This window comes from Danio rerio, chromosome 12 (assembly GCF_052040795.2).
Source record: "Danio rerio strain M-AB ecotype USA chromosome 12, GRCz13ab, whole genome shotgun sequence".
Lineage (NCBI taxonomy): Eukaryota > Metazoa > Chordata > Actinopteri > Cypriniformes > Danionidae > Danio > Danio rerio.
In genome coordinates, this window is record NC_141032.1 from 24684587 (window position 1) to 24701044 (window position 16458).

The window sequence follows — 16458 nt, forward strand, 5'->3', positions numbered from 1 at the left end:
TTTTTCTTTCCACCTTCTCATATTGTCACTTTATCTGTTTGACCCAGGCCAGCATGAAAGAGGTGGAGGTTTCCATCCCAGCCAAGCTGCATAACTCTCTGATTGGATCCAAAGGCAGCCTGGTGCGCTCCATAATGGAGGATTGTGGAGGTGTTCACATCCACTTCCCTGCGGAGGGATCAGGGCTGGACAGGGTCACCATCAGAGGTCCTGCAGAGGAAGTGGAGAGAGCCAGAAAACAACTGCTGCAGCTGGCGGAGGAGAAGGTGATGAATACAGTCAACATACACTGCAGAAGAGCAAAATAAATACCAAAAATTCTGAATAATGCTGCACATTTCAATAATCATATGGCCTCATTTTGGGCCTGTTTGCAACTGGTAATAAACATTGGCTTCAGGTGATTGGATCAAAAGTAAACGATAAAGACATTCCTGTTCACAAAGGCATTTAAATCTTTCATTTTTGACCACTTTTACAATTTTATGGCCTATTATATGGATAGACTTTTTCTGATCTTTTAATCTAATTTTGGAAAATAAGCTTTGGCGATTTAGTTAAAAAAAACTATTATTAACTATTATGTATTCATCTTTAGATTGACATTTTAACATTTAAAATAATGAGTAAATAATATACATAGTCATCAATCAATATAAATTATAAATTTAATATAATTAAATGAGAAAAATAATACTTAAATACTTGAAAGTTAAAGATTCACTTACTCTGGATTTATGACTTCTATTAGAAGTTTGAGTAAAACATTTGTAGTTTTATTTTGTAAGCTACTTTTTTATTTTTTGTTTTTTTTTGTATCAACACATGACCATTGTTTTTAATTTAGAAGACTTTAGACATCAGTATTTTCTTAGTGTTGTACAATATTCCTGTTAAAACATTGGAAGAAATTTCTGATAACATTTTGTGTCTCTGAACACATTCAACTATATGAGCATCGACACCAAGGGTTCTCAAACTTGGTCCTGGAGGTCCAATGTCCTGCAGATTTTAACTCCAGCTTGTTTAAACAGACCTGCAAGGATGTTTATAGCCAGCCTAGTACAGCTGTGGTCACTCTTGACTTTTCTCCCGATAGACTTTCATTTATATGTACGCAAATGAGTCAGATCGGAAATGCAAGCTCATGTGACAAGTTTCGCAGTTCAAGCTTGCGGAACTCTGACTTGTGAAATTGCATCGCTTGACCGTGTGAGACCAATCGAAGATCAAAACATAACCTTTCTGGACAGAAATGTAAAATATGGACCAATCGCTCACTTTTTTTAATGTCTAATCATCTTGTTTAATCCCGCCCCTTTTTGCAGCGCCATACAACAGAAATTCACAAGCTCAAACTTTAGTGTGACCACAGCTTAAGAACTTGAAAAGCTAGCCCAGGTGTGTCTAATTGAGTTTGGAGCTAAAATCGGCAGAACACCAGACCTTTAGGACCGAGATTGAGAACCTCTGATCTACACCAGGAAAGCAGTACGATAAAATTAATTTTTAACCACATCTTGGAAGTGGCCAAAATTTAACGAGGTCAAAATATTTTAAACCCATTTACACCTATTTTGTTTGTCATCCATTTGTGATCGTAACACATAAATGCCTGAAAAACACAGCTTAATACCAGCTGTAAAGAACTCCTTGAACTAATGCAAGATATTCTCTCTTGTCCCACCAGCAAGTCAACAACTTCTCAGTTGAGCTTCAAGCCAAGCCGGAGTACCACAAGTACCTGATTGGCCGAGGAGGAGCTAATATCCGTCGTGTCAGAGATCGAACTGGAGCACGGATCATCTTCCCATCGGCAGACGATCAGGAACAGGAGCACATTACCATCATGGGTAAAGAAGAAGCGGTGATACTCGCCCAGAGAGAGCTGGAAACACTCATCAAAAATCTGGTAGGACTGAACACAAAGCTGAAAATTTGACAAAAGGGTGCAAATTTCAATCAGGTGATGCTAATGACATGGAATGTTCAGCATGTTTACTGTGAAGGCATGGCATTTTCCTAAATTCTTCAGCACAAGTTTGAATAATTCAGCTTGAGTGGAAAATTCCCTGGAAGTGAAAAACATCTTGTGGGTAAACTAGAGAGATTGATGCAGTGCTCAATGTGTGGTGTGAACACAGCATTAAATTAAATTCATTTGATAGCGTTCTAGTTCCTGATTAATTTTAAAAGCTCTTAATTTTCCTGCTTATGAACTGAATAGATTAAATTTGACACCAGTAGCTAATACGTTTCTACCCAGAAAAGTGAATTACATTATAAACAATAATAGGATATTACATTAAACTTTTCCGTATAAAGCACTGTTACATCCAGTGAGTCAAAGATAACAAAATCCTGATAAACCACCACCAAATATCAAAAATAAAATTTACTGCACTAGGAGAAGCCACTGTGGGCCTTTTTTTTAACATAATAAATTATTTGTGCCTCAGCACATGACTTTGTTGATGTGCATGCTGGAATTCATTCAGTTTTCATTGTAGTTTATGCACGTTTTCTTATCAGATTCTTATTCTACAAAGGTTTTTATGCTCAATTTCAATACTTTATCACATCTTGGTGTTTCCATTCAGCATTTTTCTAAGCGATATACCAAAATGCTCTTAAAAATAAGGTGGATGGAGACAGCTAAATTACACTGTTTGATTTTAGTACAACCAATACCAAGTAATTAATTAATTCATTTTCTTTTCGGCTTAGTCCCTTTATTAATCTGGGGTCGCCATAGCGGAATGAACCACCATCTTATCCAGCATACGTTTGCATATGTGCAGCGGATGCCCTTCCAGCTGCAACCCTACATTGGAAAACATCCAAACACACTCATTCACACACATACACTACGGACAACTTAGCTTACCCAATTCACCTATAGTGCATGTCTTTGGACTTGTGGGGGAGACTGGAGCAACCGTAGGAAACCCACGCAAACACGAGGAGAACATGCAAACTCCACACAGAAAGGCCAACTGACCCAGCCGAGGCTTGAACCAGCAACCTTTTTGCTGTGAGGCGATCGTGCTACCCACTGCGCCATCTTGACGCCCATACCCAGCAATGAGAATATTAATTGACATTAAAACACATAATAATAATATTAATAATTTATTACATTTATATAGTGCTTTTCTGGGCACTTAAAGTACTTTACACATTTTTTTTTGGAGGGAAGGGGGGGTCTCCTTATCCACCACATATATTCAGAAGTAACTGAATAAAAACTGAATAACAATGTTGTATTTTTCATTGTTGTATTATCTTTTAATTAACATTTAATAGTCTTTTATTATATACCTTGAAAAAAAATATTTCTACTGTTGTAGCAAATGTTTTTTGCTAAATTAATTTTGACAAAATGTTCTATATCCAAGCAAATTGTGTGCTTAGTGCTCTTTATGTATAAAGAAAATGCAGACATGTTACATATAAATCACACTTAATTGTAATTTAAATCCTGCACCAGTCTTTAACACCATTTATTGTTGTTGTTTTTGTGGTATTGTCATTCTTTTGCCAGTCAAAATATAATGTATTACAAATACAACTGAGACCAACATCATATGATTGTGAATTTCATTCATAATGGTCTTAAAATATCTTGTATTTGACTTGGTGGGAAAACTGTAGAAACCCTGTTGAAAACTGGAGATTGTTGAGTTGATCTGTCGTTTTCTGCTCAGGATGATGTGATAGAGGACAGTATGATAGTGGAGCCGCGGCACCATCGTCATTTCGTCTGTCGGAGAGGGCAGGTTTTGAGGGAACTGGCGGAAGAATACGGTGGAGTTGCTGTGAGCTTTCCTCGCACAGGCACACACAGCGACAGCATCACCCTCAAAGGACCCAGAGAGTGTGTGGACGCTGCCAAGAAACGCATTCAGGAGATTGTTTGCGATCTGGTGAGTTTGGTCAAATTTAGTGTTTACTAATTTTTGTTTTTTACTTTTTTTTGTATTTTTTATTATTAATAAAAATGTCATACATTTCACCATTATTTATATATATATACAGTTGAAGTTCGAATTATTAGCCCCCTGAATTATTCGCCCTCTGTTAATTTTTTCCCCAATTTCTGTTTAACAGAGAGATTTTTTTCAACACATTTCTAAACATAATAGTTTTAGTAACTTTATTTCTAATAACTGATTTATTTAATCTTTGCTATGATAACAGTAAATATGATTTGACTTGATATTTTTCAAGACACTTTTATATAGCTTAAATTGATATGTAAAGGCTTATCTAGGTTAATTAGGTTAACTAGGCAGGTTAGGTTAGTTAGGCGAGTTCTTGTATAATATTGGTTTCTTCTGTTGACTGTCCATTAAAAAAAGAATTTGCTTAAAGGGGCTAATAATGTTGTCCTTAAAATGTTTTTAAAAAATTAAAAACCGCTTTTATTCTAGCCAAAATAAAACAAAAAAAGACTTTCTCCAGAAGAAAAAATATTATCAGACATACTGTGAAAATTTTCTTGCTCTTTTAAACATAATTTGGGAAATATTAAAAAAAAAATTATAATAATTCTGATTTCAACTGTATATGTAAATATATATATATGTTTGTGTGTGTGTGTGTGTGTGTGTGTGTGTGTGTGTGTGTGTGTGTGTGTGTGTGTGTGTGTGTGTGTGTGTGTGTGTGTGTGTGTGTGTGTGTGTGTGAGATTTATTTAAATGAAGTCAGTATACTATTGTTCAAATGTCTGAGTTTAGATTGCAATTCAAATAAACCCAATTATATTAAGTTGTATTTATATTTCTATATATTTTTCATCATGAATTATTAATGTTAGAATGAGCTTTTATTTGAATTTTTCATGCTACATATTTGTAATTTTAACCGCACAGATCATTTTAATAGTATTTTATGATGTTTATTATTTTAATAGTATTTTCAAATGTTTTACATTTATTTTTAATTTTTTTTTATTTAGTTTAGTGCTTCAAATTATTTACTTAGCAATAATAATTGTCAGCAATAATGCAAAATATTTTTAAATTAATTGAAATCTCATAATTAACAACATTACTGTAAATAAATAAACATTACTGTAAATGTAAATAAAAACCAGTTCAAATAATAATTCTAATTGTCAACATTTCTAAGTTGATAGTTTAACTTTTTATTATTATTTATTTAAATAGTGGTATTTTTTATAATTTTTTATTTATATATTTTTATATATTTTTTTATTAACTAATAATATTTAAATATCTTTTTACAGTAAGCTGCTTTTTACAGTAAGCTGCTACAGAAAGCTGCTTATAGGTGAAATCTCAAAGAAGAAACACTAACACACATTCGCTTCACTGACTGCAATTACCTGCTGCTGTTTTCACCAGGAGTCGCAGGTGAGCATGGAGGTGTTGATTCCTCAGCGGTACCACAGAGCCATCATGGGCCCCAAAGGCTGCCGAATACAACAGATCACACGTGAACATGAAGTCCAGATCAAGTTTCCAGACAGAGACGAGTCTGCAGGTCTCTTCCTCTCACAGCACTCCACATACTATGTCTTCACATTTATTGAAAACAACAATATTTACAAGTGCCATTGTTTGTTATTTTCATCTGCAGCTCAGGAGCCTACATCTCAAGAGAATGGGGACACCGATCTCACCCCTCGAAAATGCGATATCATCACTGTGACGGGACGAGCTGAAAAGTGTGAATTGGCACGGGCTGCTTTACTTGTAAGACAATATCTCAATTCTAGCTCTCGCTTTTGTGTTGTTGTTGGTTTTATTCTCCTCATCCTGCTTTTTTTCACTCAAGGCTTTAGTTCCTGTGACCATCGATGTTGAGGTTTCCTACGACCTTCATCGTTATATCATAGGACAAAAAGGAAGTGGAATAAGGAAGATGATGGAGGATTATGAGGTAGAGATAGAACTTTTCAAAATATTGGAGTTAGTAATATTTTTAAATGCCATTGAAAAAATCCCCTAGTGGTATTATTTGAATTTACAAATAAATAAATAATAAAATAATAATAATAATAATAATAATAATAATTATAATAATTATTATTATTATTATTGTTATAACAATTATTATTATTATTATTATTATGGGTGAAGCATGGGTGCAGTAGGTAGTGCTGTTGCCTCACAGCAAGAAGGTCACTGGGTTGCTGGTTCGATCCTCAGCTCAGTTGGCGTTTCTGTGTGGAGTTTGCATGTTCTCTTTGCGTTTGCATGGGTTTCCTCCGCGTGCACCAGGTTTCCCCCACAGTCTAAAGACATGCAGTACAGTGGAATTGGGTGGGCTAAATTGTCAGTAGTGTATGAGTGTGTGTGTGTGTGTGTGTGTGTGTGGATGTTTCCCAGAGATGGGTTGTGGCTGGAATGGCATCCACTGCGTAAAAACGTGCTGGATAAGTTGGTGGTTCATTCCGCTGTGGCGAGTAATATTATTAGTATGAAGATGATGATGCTTATTATTATTATTATTATTATGATAATGCTGATGATGATGCTTATGCTTATGATGATGATGATGATGATGATGAGGATGATGATTCTTATTATTATAAAGTTGATGATGCTTATTATTATTATTATTATTATTATTATTATTATTATTTATTATTATCATTAGCCATACTATTATTATTTTTTTATGATGATGCATAATATTATTATTATTATGGTGATGATGATGATGCATATTATTATTATTATGATGATAATGATGATGATGTTTACTACGATGATGATGATGATGATTATGATGATGCTTATTATTGTTATTATTATACTGTAGGCTGCAGCTAGCAGCACATGGCTGTTTTAAAATATAATAAAATATATTATAATTTAATAATATACATATTCCTTTAGATCAGTGATACATTAAATAATGGGTTACAGTTTTAGTTATAGTCATATTGTTATTGTTTAGTTAAAGTCGTAATTTATAGTAACACTAAATTGTTAGAAATATAAGATACAAAGTCTTATTATCTTTCAGCTACAAAAATAATGGATTTTCTATGAAATTATATGAAAAAATTAAATCGAGCATAAAATGTTTACGTATAAATGGCAAAAAAGTGTTTCAAATTTTGTCTGATTTAAACTGCCCCCGAAAATTATTATAGTGAAGCTTTTCTAAATCATTGAACTCTTAAATGCTATTTTTATCATAGCAAAATTATATTCTTTCAAAAAGCATTTATTTTCTATGCAGTCTAACGCCAACATAATCACCCTACTCGGTCAGGAGCAAAAATATCAAAACACCATTTGTTTTCCTTTTAGCTAAATGCATAAATCATCCAACTGTAATGAAATGCAGTAAACAGATCCTTGTTTAATGGAAAGTGGAGCCAAAAAACTAATCGGTGGTGAACAAAAACAGATGTTTATGCATAATTTCCAATCTGCTTATTTATTTATTTATTTATTTACTTTACATTTGCAAATCACAAACCGCAGTCAAACAATTGCATCTGCATTTGTGCCCAGTACTGACTGAATGTTAATGTGTTGTACAGGTGAACATTTGGGTTCCTCAACCTGAGCAGCAGTCAGACATCATAAAGATCACAGGACAGGTGGCCAGTGTGGAGCGAGCCAAACACGGGCTGCTGGACAGAGTCAAAGAGCTGCAGGCCGAGCAGGAAGATCGGGTATAGTATCTGCACTAATCAGGGCTTCAGACTAACATTTGAGAGCACTACAGATGATGGCATAAATTCCTAATTTGTCAGCACTGCACATGTAATGTTAGCAATTAAAAAAAATTGTCTTAGAAATCCCCATTTGAAAGAAGCTTGTATTGAGAGTAGCAAAGTGAATTGGGATCTAAGTGTAAATGTATTTTTATTAAAGCATAAAGTGCCATAAAGGTAAGTGCATCTCCAGAAATAGTTTTATATGCTTACTTATAACCACAGGAATTAGCTCTAGAATTCAAAGCTCAGTTTAGAACATATTTGGAGCAGTTGTGAATATAAATGAGCTCTGCTCTGACGCTCATGCAGCTCATGTTAGTGTCTGACACTCACACACATATGGACACAGCGTGATGTACTCTGAGATGCACATGTGCAAAATAATCATACATAAGCTGTCAAAAATTATTTTAAAAAGTGAGTAGATGCCTTGTGAAATGACAATTGAATTCCAACTGAAGTGAATAAAGAGGTGTATTAGCTAGGATTGTAAGCTCTCTTTATGTAACGCGAATAAATTAGTTTGTTGTGTTGTGGTTGAAGTATGTTTATAATTCTATGTAATATAATTAAACCTTTAACTACACAAAGTGGCTTGCAGATGTGTATTAAGAGTTGGGGTTTTAAAGTCTGCTTGAAATCAGAATTTACAATGTTTCTTTTGCTAGCTCACATTGTTATTCTTAATGTGAATAGTTTATCTGTGCAAGTTAATCCACTGAAAAATTGGTTTGTTTTGGTTATCTACAATTAAAGACTGACCATTTACTTCTGCGTTTAGAGTGGCAGGTCTTCTGTTGACGTCAACCTTCAGCCTTCCAAAGCAACTGCATATTAATAATTGAGGAATGATGTGCAAAAGAAAGCCCCGCCCTTACACAACACTCTGTTTCATGTGAAAGTACATCAACATACTGAATTCCAAATACTTGCGCTAGATGGGCGCATCACTGTCAAGGACTACCTAACCATTCAGGAGGACCATGTGCACCCAGTGGTTCAAACATTGTATTGTGAAGGCATATTGGTGATAATCCACCAATACACACACCAAGACTGGTGACAGTCGTTTGATGAATATAAAAGTTGAACATCTCCCATGGCCTGCACAGTCCCTAGATCTAAATATTATTGAACTACTTTTTGTTTTTTTGGAGGAGCGAGTCAGAAAACGTTTTCCTCCACCAGCATCACGTAGTCCTAGTCACTATTCTGCAAAACGAATGGCTCAAAATCCCTCTGGCCACTGTAGAGGAGTTGTATCTGTCATTCCCAAGATTAACTGATGCTGTATTGGCCAAAAAAGTAGGCGCGACACCATACAAATGATTCAGCTATGCCTATGTATCTCCAGACTTTTATTCTTTGACACTTTGTACAAAAAAAACTAGCCTAGTTTTATACAGTTGTAGATCACAACAACCACAAGTATAACAACCTCATTGTAGCACATCACTAATCACACCAGTGTGACGTCTAACAAAATTCGATTGTACCAAGACCAAAAAATGCAGCCATTTACTCACTATCCAGAGCCATTGTGCTACATGCTACCAAAACATAGTTCACGTGTATATCCTGAGATTACTCTGAGAATAAATTATTTTACTGTTCTTTTACAGGCCTTGCGGAGCTATAAAGTAACGCTCTCGGTGGACCCCAAATATCACCCCAAAATCATCGGTCGCAAAGGAGCCGTCATCTCCCAAATCCGCAAAGAGTACGATGTAAACGTTCAGTTCCCGGACAAGGGTGATGAGCAGCAGGTATGTATTAACCACAGAGCACATTTCCTCGTGCTTGAGCACAGACCAGCTCTGCCCTCATTCTTCAGCTCATGCCATTCATGTTTCTCTGGCTGTAGGATGTGATCGTGATCTCGGGGTATGAGAGGAATGCTAACGATGCTAAGTCGGCCATCGAGCAGCTGGTGGCCGCGCTGCAGGAGATGGTGAGCGAGGACGTCCGGCTGGACCGGCGGGTTCACGCACGCATCATCGGGGCACGTGGAAAAGCCATCCGCAAAATCATGGAGGAGTTCAAAGTAAGAACATTTACCGAAACAACTTAAATGTGTAGATATTTTTACAGTTGAAGTCAAAATTATTTTAGACCATCTGTGAGTTTTTTTTTTTATTTGCCAAATGATGTTTAACAGAGCAAGGATTTTTTCACAGTATTTCCTATGACATGTTTTCTTCTGGAGAAAGTCTTATTTGTTTTATTTTGGTTAAAATCAAAGCTGTTTTTATTTTTTATTTAAACATTTTATGGTCAATATTTTTTAACTTCCCATCAAGGCTACAGCATCAGTAACGACAGAGACAGTTCGTTGGAGTGTCTGATGAGTACAGGCCAGCACACAGTTAAAAAACACTTCTTTGCCTTAACGCTCCACCCACATTTACGCATTACACACCTCCATTAGCTTCTTCACTAATAGGATCTGAGCTCTCCAAGGTGCTCCCTTCCCATGGCCAGTTGAGTAATTTCTTTACCACCAATAGAATCTTAGTTTTTTAGGGCTTCCTACCAGTGACCAGTTCCTACTTCAAATGTGGCAGTTCAGCAGAAACAATGCGCAACGATATATCTTGTTTACTTTACATTGAGCTGTCAACTTTAAGTTCAGCTGAAGTTCACATTAGGGTCTTAGGATTTTAGAAGTCATTGCAACTGAGTGTGGGTGCATGTCTGAGTGTGCATGTGTGCCTGAGCTTGAGTCGCACATAAAACAGGTGCAGGTGCCCTTATGACCTTACTTCCATACATCTGTTCCTATTACGTTACTTACACATCCTGCTCTTATAATTCTTTTCATGTTTCTGGTGTTTGCACAGTATCTTTGCTTTTCTCATCAGACAACAGTCTGCTTGAACATGGCTTCTTCATTGAATTATTAAAGTCAAACATACACAGAATTATAATAATAATGCATAATAGGTTGATAATAAGGGAATGGCATAAAATAAACATTAAAAAAACTAAGAATAATAATGAAGTCATCTTCATAAGCATACAACTGAAAGTAATGTGATCATCTGAAAGTCACCAATACATCCATTCAATAAATTCCTCAATATGAGCTAATTGGTTGTAGTAAAGTAGACATTTCATTCTGAAAGATGGGGAAAAGGGTTTAGAAGAGTTATTACAACCTAACAGACACCTCCTCCTCACCATTTCTGTTTGTTGTCAAAACTGGCAATACTGACATAATCTGACAATTTAGCTGAAAAAAAAAAACAGGAAGTGTCATTAAATAATTTCTCACTAATATTATTAATAATAATAATGCAAAAATAATAAGTAGAGCATGTTAATATTTAAAATCAAAAATATGTAATAATAAAAATATATAAACACAGTTGAAGTCAGAAGTATTAGCCCTCCTTCTATTTTTTAAATATTTCCCAAATGATGTTTAACCATAGACTGTAAAATATATGGACGTAGTATCCGTGACGTCACCCATAGGTTTCTAAAGAGCGCAAAAGAAGCCACAAGTAGGCGCGGCCAACCGTCGCCATTTTGTTCGCGCATCATCACACCCACGGCTGGATACCAAACAAGGGCAAAGAGGTGGAGAGTGGGCGGAGCTACAGACACCTGCTGACAGTTTGCATGGACCTGGTTCAGACACACTTTACTATGGGAAAACGCTTAATACTTTATCACCTTTGACTCGTTTGTATTCTGACCACTTGTGCTTGGTTGTACACTATATCAATAAAGTGTTTAGTCTTTTAAAAACACTGCTGTAATACATTGAGCCACTAAACATTGTTCTTATGACGTTTTTCAACAGGAGGAAAACGCAAATTACTTCCAAACTCTTCATATATAGTCTGTGTTAGTTAATGTAAGACTATTGATGAAATCCAGCATAACACTGTATGACAACACTTCAGATGACGGTTCTAGAGCCTACAGCTAATCAATCTGACAGATTCTGGAGTGCATTACAGCTCTAAATATAAATAAAAACGATAAATGATCTTAAATAAAACGAATACATGTATAGAGATGGTAATATAAGTATGTAACTTTACTCACATGGGAAACGGAGGCCACGTGAATGGTTTGTGAGCACAATTAAGTGCACTCAGCATGACATTCCATCAAATAAGTGTAGGAAACAAGTCCAAAAGGCAGTTGACTGTGTAAAGCCACATAAAACAACACAGAAATACGATAAATATGCCGAGTTCAGTGGCTAATCTGCAGGATTCAGCTGAGGTAATGTGACGGCGACCAACAAGACCTAGCTGTCACTCAAGTAGCCACGCCCTTAATTATGCAAACTTAATATAACTTAATATAAGGAAACGGATGAGTTATAAAAACATTCACCCCCCTCACAGTTGTCATGAAGGGTAATATTACCTGTATTAACCAAAATCTTTTTTTGTACCAGGCTGTAGACACCTTTTTTTCTGCTGTAAAGTTGGCCATTCTAACAGTGGGCTCAATTAAAATTTGCTCTGTTTTGGAGCCAGGAGCGGCCAGGAGTAGCGGAATTTCGGATGAATTGCAGTTTTAGTTACTTCCGTATTGGCTTCCTGAGAGAGAGCGGGAGGTTGCCGCTTGTGTTTAACAGAGCAAGGAAATGTATGTCTGATTATATTTTTTCTTCTGGAGAAAGTCTTATTTGTTTTATTTCGGCCAGAATAAAAGCAGTTTTTCATTCAGAATTATTTTAAGTCAAAATTATTAGCCCCTTTAAGCTATATGTTTTTGGATAGCCTACAGAACAGACCATCAGTATACAATAACTTGCCTAATTTCCCTAACCTGCCTAATCTAATTACCCTAAGAAGTCTTCTTTCACTACTGTATTGTGTTAAAACAGAGAAAACATTTTACAGGTTACTTAATTCTAAATCTTGAACCTTATTCCTGAAATAAAAATGAGCAATAAAAAGGTGTGAAGCACCAGAAGCTGACCATATTAAATTAATTTGAATATATTTTGGCTATTGTTGATATCCAGGAATTTTCAAATGTACTTTTTTTAACAAAGAGACTAGAAAATTCGAAAGAATTCATTATTATTATTATTATTATTATTATTATTATTATTTTAATGTTTTAATTATTATTTTTATTGAAATGGCCAAATTGTGACTGAGGACAGTTGCATGTGCTGGCCAGTTTGTTTTTGTCAAATAAATGATAGTAGGCCACAGTTTTTTTTACCTTAAAACTTTAACAGATTGCTATATTTTCTAATGATATATGATGTAATAAATTTGTATTTTTAAAATGAATCTTGTTTAAAAAAAAATTAATGCAATTTTTTAGGAAATTTTTTTAGTACATCAAAAAGTGTGGTTATGATGACATCTGACTAGTATCTAATCTAGCAAAAATAAATAAATAAATACATCTCTAAAATGCAGTATTTAAATCTCATAGTTAAATAGAAACTGTAGCGTATTTCTGCAAAAAGGTCCACTTTTTGCGGAAAAAAGGAACCATCCCTTTCACCAGGCTGGCTACGGGCCTGTAATATCAGTGCATTGTATAACAGACTTTTTTGCAGTGCATTGCTGAAGTAGGCTTTTTCTACATACAGACACATTCATCAGTTATGTTTGAGCTGCATAACGATTAGGGATGCAAATTATAGATTTTGGTTGTACGATTATATAATCTGAAGAATAATCATGGTTTTCTACTGCGCACAAGCGGAGCGGCGCGCTTGCGTCTTCCGGGCGCACGCATATTGGCATATATTCTTACATTAGAAATAACAAACTTGCAAGCGGAAAAGACGTGATATGGGAACGGCCGCTGCTATAGTTAATCTGGTGTACATACTTGGAACTTTAAACTAGCGCACAGTTGGCAACTCTGCATAACTTTGTTTAATTGCAGCATTTTTTTTTTTTTCGTGCAACAGAAATTCGGCATTGAGAAGCCGTTACGATTAAATAACTGTGATGAATTAAAGCGCAGTTAATAGTGAAATCGGCATTGCGTCCCTATTGACGATATCAATGCATAGTACAAAAGGCCTTTTCTACAAACACATCCAAATGTTTTCAGCTGCCCGCGCCACTCGCTTATGGTGACTCACGCTCTGCGTCTCAGTCTCTCCAGCTCATGCTCTATTGAACAAACGCGCTTCATAATTGAACAGATGTCACTTCATAACTATAGCGTCCATTTTTCGACTGAACTAAATTTATTTTTGATGTCTTGGTCACACTTTGGAGGGCCGAAACACATTGCCTCAGGTTTGTGGTGGGCCGCCAATTGAATAGTCCTGCTTTAAGCTGTAAATGTCTTGAAAAATGTCTTGTAATATATTATTTACTGTCATCATGGCAAAGATAAAATGAATCAGTTATTAAAGCTGTTATGTTTAGAAATGAGTATGAATCTTCTCTCTGTTTAACAGAAATTGGGGGAAAAAAAAACAGGGGGGGCTAATAATTCTGACTTCAACTGTATACATAGAGTATTTGCTTTAGAGGCGCCTTTTGAGTTATTTTCTTTATTCCAGGTTGATATACGGTTTCCTCAGCCGGGTTCTGAGGACCCAAACAAGGTGACTGTCACAGGACTGCCGGAGAATGTTGACAACACCATTGACCATCTGCTCAACCTGGAAGAAGAATACGTGAGTTCAGGATGCTCATTTCTACACAGATACTTTCCGTCTCCTGTGTTTTCTTGCTCACTCATTCTCCCATCTTGCCTCTTAGATGCTGAGCGTCACAGAAACAGAGACTATGGCAGCTTATATGAAGCCTCCTTCAAAGACGATGGGGACTGGAGGAAATGACGAGGACAACAGAGCCCTGGCTAAAGGCTTCGTCGTACGGGACGCCCCCTGGAACGCACAAGGCAACAAGGTCATTTCTAAGAAGAAACAACTTTTTGAAAACAGTATGAAGCATTTGGAGAATGAGAATTGATTTGTGATCATTGTTTTATCACCCAACGCTACTTAAATGTAAAAATACCAAAAATACTCTTAAACAAATCAGTCTAAAGTTAAAAGAAGTGATTATTTTGTTGACAAAGCTTTAATCATAATCTATCTGTTTCTTTTTATTCTTTATTTGTGACGTCCAGGCACCAGACGTGAGCAGTGCTGAAGAGTTCCCAACGTTTGGATCTGGAATAACACCGAAACAAACGTCAGCGTGGGGACCCAAGAAGTGCTAAACAGATGGATTTGTTCAGATCTCACATCTGTTGACTCTCAAGAACAAGAACATTCCCTATAATTTGCTCTCGTCTTTTTCTCCGTGCGTCTAGTTTTCTGAAGGAGCCACTTCTGTCCTCTCCTCTCTTTGCCTAAATCGCTCCTTTACATCGGTGGATTGATGTTCTTCAACACATTTCGACTGTCCACAGGCAGACAATGTCACTTCCTGTTGTGTCTAATGTAAAGGACATCACAGAAATGAAACCTCAAGTAGCAGTTAGCATCATTATCCGCCTGTTTTGGCAAACGGCTAGGCATTGGAGAACAAGGCATATGTTTTTTTTTTTTTTTGGTTTGGACTATTTATTGCAAGAGAATCCCTAGTTCACTGTGTATGAGTTCTTTTTTAAGTCTTAAATGGTTTTTACTGGTTTTTATGTGTGTGTGTGTGTGTGTGTGTGTGTGTGTGTGTGTGTGTGTGTGTGTGTGTGTGTGTGTGAGATCCATTTGAATGCACTTGGTCTGTTTTCACTGTATAATGTAGGAGAGATGAAGACTCCACAATTATGATCTCTCTTTTATATTTTGTTCCTCTATTTATTAGCGTATTTATATGTCCGTTATTTATCAATTTTGTTCAAACTCTGATGGGTGTGGATGGTTTTGAAGCATAAACAAGTTTTAGATAATATTTTGCTGCGTGTTTGGTTTCTTTTGCATCTGGATATGTGCATGACTCTCTTTGAATTTCTTTTTTAATCTTCATTTTGATGTGTTTACTCCTCAAAAATACAGTTTGATTTATTGTGATTATTACTATACAATACAAACCAAGAAAAAAGTAAGACTGATGCCCTGATCAAATCTGAAGACATTGGCTAAAAAAAAGGAATTTTTTAGTTTTTTTAGGGAGTAATTAATAATACCAGAGTTTTAATTTTTGAATGGACTAACCCTTTATTAAGAAGGTCATAAATCGCACTCATTAAATAATTATTTATATAGCTTTATTTGACATTCTTAAGTTTTGTATCTTGTAAGAATGTAAAATAAAGCTACCGTATATAAAGTAATTATAAAGTAATAATTATGCGATTCATGACCCTCATGAACAATATTATTAATAAGATTAACACACCAAAAATAAACGCGAGCTCACAGTGCAAATTTAATTACTGGACTAACCCTATAAAAACATTGTTCAGTTGGTTTACACACCACTGGCTCAACCAATAGCATGGTGTTTTGAATATTGTAGGTTTTTTCTTAACTTTTGTTGACAACAGATTTTTTAACCATTGTTTTACTTAATTTACCCATTTTACAATATCTAAGATAAGCCTTTGGTGTCTCCAGAATGTGTCTTTAATGTTTCAGCTCAAAATACCCATCAAATTATTTATTATAGCCTCCAGAATCCGCCCATTTTAGTTTCTGAGTACATTGTGGCTGTTTTTGTAGGTTGTTATTCTCGCCCACCGTTCATACGTGTTTCTGCTTCTCATGCAATACAACAGCAGTCAGTGACAGAGACAGACTCTAATGAAGCTGAAATACAGCTCATTAGTCAAAACTACCAAGTAAGTTTATT

At 35.6% G+C, this 16458-nt stretch overlaps 1 protein-coding gene across 4 annotated transcripts in view; it reads left to right on the top strand.

The window, feature by feature from the left end:
• hdlbpb (high density lipoprotein binding protein b) overlaps window positions 1-15558 on the top strand; it is a 40961-nt gene extending 25403 nt beyond the window's left edge. For 2 of the 4 annotated variants that reach the window (XR_015504089.1, XR_015504088.1), the window contains exons 17-29: window positions 48-266; window positions 1691-1912; window positions 3708-3926; window positions 5370-5508; window positions 5605-5720; window positions 5803-5907; window positions 7526-7660; window positions 9328-9471; window positions 9570-9749; window positions 14217-14333; window positions 14419-14568; window positions 14792-15329; window positions 15369-15558. Coding sequence is in view for 2 of the 4 variants with exons in the window: in XM_087276234.1 (XP_087132360.1) it covers window positions 48-266; window positions 1691-1912; window positions 3708-3926; window positions 5370-5508; window positions 5605-5720; window positions 5803-5907; window positions 7526-7660; window positions 9328-9471; window positions 9570-9749; window positions 14217-14333; window positions 14419-14568; window positions 14792-14884 (1839 nt within the window). In the remaining 2 variants the exon portion in view is untranslated. Of the gene's footprint in view, window positions 1-47; window positions 267-1690; window positions 1913-3707; window positions 3927-5369; window positions 5509-5604; window positions 5721-5802; window positions 5908-7525; window positions 7661-9327; window positions 9472-9569; window positions 9750-14216; window positions 14334-14418; window positions 14569-14791 lie in introns of all 4 variants that reach the window. The other 2 variants (XM_087276234.1, XM_087276233.1) reach the window with 1 other exon arrangement.
• The last annotated feature ends 900 nt before the right edge of the window (window positions 15559-16458 follow it).